This window comes from Cydia splendana, chromosome 11 (genome assembly GCF_910591565.1).
Source record: "Cydia splendana chromosome 11, ilCydSple1.2, whole genome shotgun sequence".
In the NCBI taxonomy this organism is placed as follows: Eukaryota; Metazoa; Arthropoda; class Insecta; order Lepidoptera; family Tortricidae; genus Cydia; species Cydia splendana.
Window position 1 is genome coordinate 8,340,598 of NC_085970.1, and position 11,721 is coordinate 8,352,318.

The 11,721-nt window shown below is 40.0% G+C and overlaps 1 protein-coding gene across 1 annotated transcript in view; it reads left to right on the forward strand.

The window, feature by feature from the left end:
• LOC134795117 (neuropeptides capa receptor-like) overlaps nt 1-9,063 on the forward strand; it is a 77,558-nt gene extending 68,495 nt beyond the window's left edge. The window contains exon 4 of the mRNA XM_063766949.1: nt 8,882-9,063. Coding sequence (XP_063623019.1) covers nt 8,882-9,063 — 182 coding nt within the window. The remainder of the gene's footprint in view (nt 1-8,881) is intronic.
• The last annotated feature ends 2,658 nt before the right edge of the window (nt 9,064-11,721 follow it).

Here is an 11,721-nt window from a genome sequence, read left to right on the forward strand (position 1 = left end):
CGATCATGTATTGCGGAGCCATCGCGGCGTGCCGTGTTGCACGAGTCAAGTTTCCGGACTCTGAACGTGCACCTAGGACCGCCGGGGGTGCCCCCGCATGGCAAATACGGATCGAGCGACGTATCAGCTCTTTTAGGACTCTTATCGCAAAGCTGATCTGCTTCAGGGGGGGCAACAATCGCCCCCGAGTAATGCGCTTTGTAAACCAGGCATTCGCGGGGACGGATATCAGGCCCCGCGACTACATGGCCAACATTACGGAGCGCATCGACTTTCTAAAGCAGAAAGTCTATGCATGGGCAAACCGTATTCGCCGCTACAGAGAGCGTGTGGACCGATTCCAGCAGAACCGTCTTTTCCAGAGTGACCAAAGGAAGATGTACCGAAAGTGGGAGGAAACCAACCCTCGTGCGTCCGACTCGCAGCCACCGGAGGCTACTGTCATGAATGACTTCTGGCGTAGCATCTGGTCAGTGCCTGTCGGACACACCGAGGGGAGTTGGATGAGTGTTGTCGAGCGTGAGTGCGAGTCCATCGAACCTATGGGGGCAGTCACCATCAGCCCCGATGACGTAAGTTGTGCCATTCGCACGGCCCAGAACTGGAAAAGTCCTGGGCCGGATGGATTGCACAACTTCTGGCTAAAATGGTTCCGATGCTCACACTCCTGCTTGGCAGCACAATTTCAACAAGCCCTCGAGCTTGGTTCTCCCCCACCTTCCTTAACAACTGGTGTCACCTTCCTGCTCTATAAGTCCGGTAGTACCACGGAAGCGAAGAACTACAGACCCATCACATGCTTGCCTACACTCTACAAGCTCCTTACATCCATTTTGAGAGCAAAAATCAACGCGCACATTGTCGCAAACAATATTTTGGCCTCTGCTCAAAATGGATGTAGGGTTGGGTCCCGTGGTACTAAAGAGCTCCTCCTCATAGACATGACCATCTGCCAACAAATCCGGCGGAACAGGGGGGCCCTCTCAGCAGCCTGGATTGACTACAAGAAGGCCTATGATTCGGTGCCTCACTCATGGCTGGAGAGGGTCTTAGAGCTGTATAAAGTTGATACAGCTTTAAGAGCCTTTCTAAGCGCGTGTATGAGGCAATGGACCACAGTCCTTCGTCAACCAGGAGGCGGGGATGGGAGCCCTGGCCCGCAGGATTTTATAAGGATTGAGCGAGGAATATTTCAGGGTGATAGTCTGAGTCCTCTGTGGTTCTGCCTAGCTCTGAATCCTCTCAGTACCTTGCTGAAGGATTTAGAACTAGGTTGCCGGCTTCGGAGAGGGGGTGAAGTCATTTCTCACCTTCTGTACATGGATGATCTCAAATTATTTGCACCAAATAGCCAAGACTTGGTGGAGCTACTGAAAACTACCGAAGTCTTCAGTAATGCCATCAACATGGAGTTTGGTGTCGATAAATGTGCGGTTATGCATGTACAGCGGGGGAAAGTTGTAAATTCAACAAATTTACAACTTTCTGAGACAATGTCTTTCAGATCCATCTCTGAATCAGAAACCTATAAATACCTTGGCATGTCACAGTCGTTGGGTATTGAGGAAGAAGGTATTAGACGGTCGGTGAAGGAGCGCTTTTTCAGTCGGCTCACAAAAGTACTCAACAGTCTTTTGTCAGGAGGCAACAAAGTGCGCGCCTTCAACGCCTGGGTAATGCCTCTACTCACATACTCCTTTGGCATACTAAGGTGGACTCAGACCGAGCTGGATGCCCTGGATCGGAGGGTCCGACAGCTGCTCACCACTCACCGTATGTTGCACCCACGCTCGTCTGTTATGAGATTGTACATCCCGCGGAAATGTGGAGGTCGCGGCTTTCTAAACACCAAAAATCTCCACAACCGTGAGGTGTACAATCTCAGGAATTATTTCCTCAATAACGAGTGTGGGATGCATTGTGATGTGGTGGCAGCTGACAAGGGCCTCACGCCGCTCTCCTTGGCGAACGAGAACTGGCGCAAACCTGTAGTACTAAGCACCGAGGACCGCAAGGCGGTATGGAAGGATAAGCAGCTACACGGGCGGTTCTACAAGGCCCTCACGGGACCCGATGTGGACCTGCTCGCGTCGGTGAACTGGTTACGATTCGGGGACCTCTTCGGAGAAACCGAGGGTTTTGCCTGTGCAATTGCGGACGAAGTGATGATGACGAACAACTATCGGAAATATATCCTGAAGGACGGTACGGTCGACATTTGTCGGGCATGCCGCCGTCCCGGAGAGTCACTCAGGCATATTATCTCCGGTTGTTCTCATCTTGCTAACGGCGAGTACTTGCACAGACATAACCTCGTAGCCAGAATTATTCACCAGCAGCTTGCCCTCCTATACGGCCTTGTGGACCGCGAAGTGCCGTACTACAAGTACTCACCTGCGCCAGTTCTCGAAAATGGTCGTGCCACGCTCTATTGGGATCGATCTATCATCACTGACAGGACTATTGTAGCCAATAAGCCTGACATCGTGCTGATAGATCGATCGCAGCGCCGGACCGTGCTCGTCGACGTCACCATCCCCCATGATGAGAATCTCGTGAAGGCCGAGAAGGACAAGTCCAGCAAGTACCTAGACTTAGCCCACGAGATAACCGCTATGTGGGATGTTGACTCGACGATCATTGTTCCTATAGTCGTGTCAGCGAACGGTCTCATAGCGAAGAGTCTCGACCAACACCTAGAGAGACTCTCGCTGGGTGGTTGGATCAAGGGTCAGATGCAGAAGGCGGTAATTTTGGACACGGCGCGTATAGTACGTCGATTCCTCACTCTGCGGCCCTGACCACTGGCAGCTTGGACCCTGCCCCGCTGCCGGCGGCACCCTAGGTTAGGTTTTTTATAATGTGTTTATATATTTTTGTTATGTTTTGTAAGTGTTTTTATATTTTACTTTTATACTCACATTGTAAAACCCTAACCTAAGACCCTAATTGAATAAAGAAAAAATTAATAAAATACATAAAATGAATATTTTCGAAATTAATTTCTTGGGGTTAGATATGAGGATATTGGGTATTACTTGAGGTATATTTTACAAAAAATAATTCAACGGTTTCGTATCTGGAGGAGCCCAAACTTGGTATGTTTTGAAAATTATTTTTATTTTAATTGAATGCAAGTGACGGAAATATAATAATGTGATATATTTTTAGAATCGGCTCAAAATGCCCTTTCATTTAATACCACACACGATAGGTTTCTGAACATTTTTTTTTATATTTTCCATACAAAAAAAAGATGACGTCATAACTTCTTTCCGTTTGTTTTTTTTTTTTGGTGCTACGGGTCAAATTAATTCAAATGGCCTAAAGATTAATCGTGCCGATTTTCATACCTTTAACACCATTTGCAGCTGATTCCCGAATTTCAGGTTGTACCGCTATCGCTATTACTTGCGTATTGAGTTTTAAGATTTACCTCCGACTTTTCGAGGACGGCGTTGTCCCCGTGGTCTCGGAGAAGACTGGCTAAAGTTGACATCAACATCTTCTAGCCGCACGAGTTTTTCGAACTACCCGCACTTGATCTTGTTTACCAGCTTGAACGTTTTGCGTACTAGGGATATTTAGGGATAGAGATTTGTGTCGTGAAAGTTTAAATCAGTGTTTAACAATTAATCCGTTTGATAAAGGAAAGTGTAGGGAAGCGTACAAAGGGTGGAGTTGTGTGGGCCACTGATTATAAAATTTGCGTCAAAACTTTAACACAGGCCTAGAAAATTGTAGGTGCTATCAAGTAGGTGGTACCCTTCCGGATTTAAAATATTACTTAAGGTAATCTGTTTCAGTTTATCTAGAATTATATAATGAATACTTACCTTGAAAAATCTATTACAAAAGGATGATTTTAGAAGTTGTTTGATAAGCTTAATAATTGGTCGCTAATTGTTTGAGGCACCTCTGCATATTTTTAGCAAGTACTCTTTATTCATTTTAACTCTTAGTTTAAGTTTTTCACAACATGCATATATAAATAAAAACACATAAAAACAATAAAAAATACATATAGATGGTCAAGCAAATCTTGTCAATAGAAAAAGGCGCGAAATTCAAATTTTCTGAGATGATATCCCTCCGCGCCTAAATTTTTCAAATTTGCCGCCTTTTTCTACTGACAAGATCTGCTTGACCAACTTTATGAACACAGTATAAAAAACCTGACCTAGTTAGGGTGCGGCCAGCAGCGGGGCAAGGCCCAAGCTACCGGTGGTCAGGGCTGCAGAGAGAGAAACCGGCGGACTATCCGCGCCGTGTTCAAAATTACCGCCTTCTGCATCCGACCCTTGATCCAACCACTCAGCGAGAGTCTCTCTAGGTTGAGACTCTTCGCTATGAGACCGTTCGCTGACACAACTATCGGAACAATGATCGTCAAGTCAACATCCCACATGGCGGTAATCTCGTGAGCCAAGTCTGTGTAGCAAGTAGTTATTATTAGAATATAGAGAGAGGACCAAACTGGCTGGCAGTGTCAAAACTGACATATACGCTAACGTTTACGTAATTTATTTTCTATACATCTTGCTCGCACTAATATGCGAGCACGAGTGAGATGCATAGAAAGTAAACTACGTTCTCGATATCGTATTATTATACATATATATATATACATATTTTTTTATGTTAGTTTCTTAATTAAAGTTTATATTATTTTAGTTTCTGGCCTTGTTTTGGAAAATTATCAAGGAAAAAATAATTATCAAAACCAAAATGTCGAAATCGCCTATTACCGTGGTAATGGACCACTATTACCCAAACACCGCGGATGTGGGTTCCTTTTTACGAGGGTGGATAACCGCATCGCACTTTTAGTTCCATAATTATGATAAATATTATTTTATTTGACAATAATGAATAAAAAATGGTATATTCAATACCTACGCTTTTCATATTATAAGACTTAATTAATAAATTTAAAATAAAAATAGTTGGTTCCTTTAACGCTAAAACATCGTGGGGTACCCTTTACGAGCAAGTGTGATGCTGTCGAAATTCTTGTTTAATTTATTATCTATCTACGTTAAATGAATAGGGGGCTGTCCATAAATTACGTCATCGATTTTTGACGATTTTGGACTCCCCCCCCCCCTATAATCATCCAAAAATCATGCTTCAAATGACCCCATTTCCTCCTACTTCATGCTACCGTCATCCGATGTCCAGACCCCCCCCCCCCCCTAATTTGAAATGACGTAATTTATGAATAGCCCTTAGGTACTTAATTATTTCAACCGGACCTGAAGACAAGTTGCGCCAAAAAGTATATATATTCTACAAAATATATATACAAGATCTGTGTAAGTTAATGTTAATGTTGTATGTTTGTGTGTCTATTTTGTTATTAAAATAACATAAAATATATTTTACAGTACATATGGTCCTATTTTTCCCGCACTATAGTTCGTTTTTTTTTAGCATTAGAAAGAACTTGAAAGAAGGTAAGTGATCTTGACATGTCTTTTAATTGAAAAACGCTTTTTAAATATCAATAACTATTACTTATGAAAGGAGAAGCATATAAATGATCGTATTAGATTCATAATTGTTACATATTTGCCGTGACTTATTTTTAAAATGTGTTTTTCAATTAAAAGACACATCAAGATTGTTTACCTTATTTCTAATGCTAAAAAAACGAACTATAGTGCGTAAAATAGTACTTTTCGTGCGAATGTCAAATTTTAAAGGGCCATATGTACTGTAAAACGTTGTACGATACACGTGCGAATAGGTAATCGCCACTCGTTTCGAATTTCCTCTTTTCCGCACTTGTATCGTAAATAACTATTTCTACTCCAGCACTTCCATATCCTCCAACCAATATTTACTTTGACTTTATGCCGGCTGTACACGCTCGGCGAGAGCCTCTCGCCGAGAGTCTCGGGCGAGAACCTGTCGACGACAGCACACCATGTACACTCTCGTTGAATCATTTAAACCGCGGATGCCCGCCACGATGGACATGGAAACTGTTGCTGCGATTTGCCTCTTTGCTGCTAGCTACTATAATTATTTAGGCCTACATCATAAAAAATCTTTATGTTTCACATCTTTTGGGTTCCATAGGACTGGTTCTATTTGGTAAAATTCTAAAAACTGCAATTCAGTCTCGTTTAACCACATTTTAACGGCTGATCACCAAAACGCATCTTTACAGAAACACACCGGGTAATTATTGATAATAATGAGTGATTCTCAAGAAAGTGGCATCGACAGGTTAAAGTTAATGAACAGTTGTTTTTGTATTTAATGTTAGCTTGATACTTACCTAATATTTTGCCATAGTTATGATCTAAATTTTTTTTTCTGTGTATGAGTCAGATGCAATACCGCGCATGTAGGTACAGGTTGGTACAGGTTAACAGAGGAAATAATCCTTGGACAAACTTCGTGCGTGAATACTGTTGTAAAAAAAAATATATAAGGCCTGTGCAAAGTACATTTTAAAAGGTATTGTTTATGTTATTATATAGCATGATATTTTATTTACATAAATTGGTGCTTATAAAATCTAAAGAACTAAAACTGGAAGAGCGATGCTTTTGGACAAGACAGGTTACAGTAAAAGGTGCTACTCTTTATTTTTTATAAATATAAGTATTCAATTTAAATAAAAATAATGACTTGGCCTCGATAAACATTGTTTTAGTTTATCTAGATACATTTTTGTTTCATATGAAAAAGAGCAAATAAACATACATTAAATTCAAAAACTCGATGACAGGTTAAGATGCCACTATTTTGAGAATTACTCTAATATTTAACATACGTGTGGTGGTAATTTGCATTTGTGATGCTTACCCCTAATTTGTTCATAGATTTTTGTCGGGTAGTTACACAAATCTCTGTTTTAACAATGAGTGTGTACATGCTCTACCTCGCTGCCCTCGCGAGAGCAGCGAGACTCTTTGGCTCGGCCGCAAAAAACCGACCGCAATCGGGGAACGGCGAGACGAGACAAGGAAGACCGAGACAAGACGAGAGCAGTCTGTACACACTCGCTCTCGGCCTGTCTCGGGGTGTCTCGCCGAGAGTGTACAGCCGGCATTAGTATTTCCATAATATTTACCATTATTACGCTAATTACTAAACTAACTAGGATAGGATACGCGTTTACTTACTTGAGGTGTTGCGTGTTAGTATGGAGCAACCAAATCTTGCGCTCCTGATGCGCTAGTTTACGATTTTCGACTTTTTTGCGTGATATTTTCGTAATAGTGTTAACTTATTCGACAGTCAAAAGATAAGGCTTTATTTCTGTGTTCTTAGATTCAAAGAAAGTTAATAAGCTTTCTTATTAAACGCTATTTTGCACATACCGCGGTAATTTATGCCAATTTTAATGGGCTCGTTAATAGGGGTACCTACCTTATTTAATTTTACACAAACGGGTCTATCGCGATATATTTACCTACTTACATTCGTTTCAGACCTGCCAGTCCGATCCTCTATTGCAGCCATTTTCAAAGTGTACCTACTCCGCGGACCCTTAGGGCTCCGCAAAACCTCTTTGGGGGTTCCAAAACAAACCAGCTCTCCTATATTTCTGGTCCACACTTCCACAGTTAACTAATTGTCAAATGAAATTTTTTGATTTGGGGCTCCGTCAAATATTTTTCTTTCCAAAAAACTTTCGACTTTTGGCGACAGAACCGCGTCAAAAGTTTGAAAAGTTTAAAAAAATCGTTAAAAGTTTGAGAACCGTTCTATTGGGAGCTTACTCTAAGGCGATTATGTGGTGAAGCTAATAAATCAAGACTTGCCTACCGAGCCCGTCAGTTAGGATTTTAAAAGGCTTCAAAAAGAGGGAGATTTTCAATTCCTCGGGATCTTTATTTTACTTTCTAGCTCGTTAGTGTTCGGTACAAAACTTTGTTCACGGAACACTTATGGGATCACTTCGGTCTTGTTTTTCTTTCTAACACCGCTGGACTGATTAGGAAAATTATTTATGCTTAGGTACGATTTACAGTTTCCATTATATCACGTCAGGATCTGATGGTGGGCTTCTGGACAAGTCGAGGAAACTCTTCAAAATATAGGCTTATATTTTGCTTTCACTTTTAGTATTTTTCATAGTAAAGTCGATGTGGAGAAGACCGGCATATAAAATGTATTGCTGTGAAGAACGTTGTAACTCTATTAAACCTACGTAAGTCGCTCAGACACAGTCAGGAAGGAAAAGCTTCACTCCTAACGAACTTCTGTAAGTGGGGTATGTGTAGAAACAATCGCATGAGTTAAAAGCGACGAAAAAGCTTGTAGACAGACTTACCCTATAGACGGTTATTCTCCACATTGTGAATTTGCTTTCGGAAAGCGCCATGTGGTAAAATGGAATCATCATTTTGTTTCACTGTTGTTTTTGTTAAATAGTATTTTAATGTCTACCTATATATCTTAATTGGTAAGGGTGGTATTTCACCTGTCCAATTTCTTTGTCCAATGTCATTGCGTCTCACTCTCTCATTAAAGCAAAATGTGAGACGCAATACACATTGGACAGATGGAATACCACCCTAAGATACTATAAGGACGAATGAGAGCTTTGAAACCTTTTGTAAAATAATATAAATAAATAAATTCATCTTTTGCCATTTTCACAAAATTGCTTTGCATAAATTTTACCCGTGCATCTTAAGAAGCTTTATTTATATCAATTTATATTTATATTAAGATCTCAGTTTGTCATCGCCTGACCCAATTAGATAAAACACATACCTGATTCCTTATTAAATTTTCTAAAGAATAAAAAATATGAATCTTCACTTTAGTTAGCCTTCTGAGTACCGCGAAAGTTGACAATTTAGCATATTGAATAAAGCCCCAGAAATAAAACTGACATTATTTTGTATTGTTCCAGGTTCTGGTAACCTATCCAGGGAGTCGGCGTTCTGCGCCATGCTGACCATGCCCTCCTGGTACTTGTGTGAGCTGAGCAGTCTACTCTTCTTCATCCTACCAGCCTTCATCATACTAGGCCTGTACGTGCGGATGGGGCTTCGCATTAGGTACGTCATGGGGTACGTCTGTTTATTATTTTGAATAGTAATTTATTATGTAAGCAGAGTAGATCTATGTCCCTTCGCCTTTGAGCGGGTGCACGCCCGCGGGTACTAAAGTCTGTATCTTTAGGTATTCAAATAAACGTAAACAAACAATTTGTACATTTTCGGGTAGTTATAACATTTATTGGTTAACCAACCAAATACAAAACCGTCTGGATCTATCACTGAACGACCTGACTTTAACCTACATTATTTGATCGTGTAATGTTTTCATCTACCCTCAACTGGCTTAAGGAGCCAAGGAGCAAGGAGGTTTTGTTTACTTTTATTTAGGTAAATACCTAACGATACAGAGTAGGGTAAGATCGTAGGTAAAATCAGACGCACGCGTCCGCGCTATACTATTTCTCGTTAACTCGCTCACCTCAATTCGGCAAAGGGTCTAATGAAGTAACAAGTTTTTAAGAAAAGGTGAAATGAAAAAGGTTGACCTTCTCGGGACTCGAACTCACTTCGGAAACAAGTCACCACTCTACCAACTGATTTTTATTATAAATAGTTTAATTTCTCTCGTTTTTGCCCGAGCATGGAGCAACCTAAATGAGGAAATATCTCAACCATTCAAAAAATTACAGCGTTTTTATTTATTTCTGTTAGATATCTACATACTTAGATTCTCATCACGCTAACTTTGCACAAAGCTGGCAGTAACAATGCATACATCCCAACAAACAATTAGGCGACACTTAGCACTTATTTTATCACCTAAAGACATATAACGGCTGGAGAATAGCTATATACTCTAAGCTTACAGGCTCTGGTGACATCAAGGTCTTTAAGAAGTCCATGTATAGCTTTAAGATCCACAGTAGCCGTTTTGGCCGCTATAATGAATCTTAAGCAGCTAGTGTTATAGCTCAAAGTGAATTCTACCACCTTAAGATCTATATGAGTAATAAGCAGCTGCAATTTTCACTTAAGGTTCTAAACAGGCGATAAAAACTCTTTTATATCTCCGTTACTCGCAATCGCTTCTTAACTCTCTTGTCTCACTTACAGTCGAAAAGAGAAGTTATGAGTCACTTTTATAGATCATGTAGTCGCAGACGGGCGTTATTCAATACCTTAGTACATCTTATAGTGTTATTAGAGTCTTACTTACAACCTAAGCCTATAGCGCCATGTTAATATGACCGATGAATCAATAAGCAAAACAAAAACTGTTAATTAGAACGTAAATACTTAATAAAAATCGATAATTTTACTCAATATAGACATAATGTTAGTATTGTTGTATTTAAAACCGGACTTCACGTATATTGTGTAATTTTGCGAAAATTAAATACGGTGGACCACAATTTAAAAAATATTATATTCAGATAAATATGCAAAGGATCAGAGGCCCTTTAAAATTTTGTTAGTAATACATATAGTTATTGACAGTGTAATTAATTTCGCCATCATAAATCCGCAGATAACACCGGCATCGGTGAACTAAAATAATTATTTGCTTTTATTTATCCGCCATTACATTTCACTTCAAGCTGTCACAGTGCAAGCTTACAAATAATAATACAAAATGGAAACATCTGCAACCAAAGCAGTCAGGGCTAAGGAAAAAATGTGCAATTACCTTCTTGAGTGTTACAAATATTGACTTTAAATGCTAATATACCATCTAAAGCTGAAAGTATCATCTATATAGCTCTACACTACTACTCAAACAGTTAGTAGTCGCTTATTTGGCACCCTTTTAAATCCTAAGTTGTTAATCAACGCTATTACAGCACTACTTTAGCGCTCTTCTACTACAACAGTTTGCAGTCACCTATATGCAACCCATATAGCTCCTAAAGAATTAATTAACACTATTGTAGCTCCACTATACCGCTCTTATGTCTCTTTTTTTATCCCCTAACCCTACTGTAGCACTGTTATAAATCTTACGGTGATAAAATTTGTGCCCAATCCGGGGTTAAAACGGGGTTATAGCCGGCTATAACTCCTATTTTTAGAGTACTAACAACACCTAAAGAGTAAATAGGCGCTTATATAAATCTCTTGTAACCCTTAAATTTAGCGCCTAATGTTAGTTGGGATATATCTATTAAGTATATAAGCTCCATACTTGACGTAGAACTTTGCACGAAATCTTAGAGTGGTCCGACTCTAGCTACTTTTGAAATTAATGACGATATTTCGGCTCAACTAATCTTTCAATTCGAAATTTTACCTCATAAGAAAATTTTGTAATATCATCACTTCTCATTAAAATACCGGTATGGTGATGTGACCTAGTACCGTAATATATTATAGACGGAGAGCTAGCTACGGAAATAGGTTTGCAATTTATAGAGCAACGATATCCCGTTAGTTAGTGTGCTATCATTATTAATTAATTCGGTCGCCTGGCAGCTGTTCAGCGGTGGGTGGGAGAGGTGTCAAATAAATTGAAGGTGTACAATTTATAGAGCTCTGAGTTTTGGTGTGATATAATAGCTAATTATGTATTTAATTCGAATATAACATTACCAGGCGTTTTAATTGATGCGCGAAAAAGTGCCAAGTCATCTCATTTACTGGGTCAAATTTTATCGTGTTTCGTTACCCAAAGGGTGAAAACGGGACCTTATTACTATAAGGTCCCGTTTTCGGTTCCCTCTATAAATTGCACACCTTCAGTTGTTTTTATAAC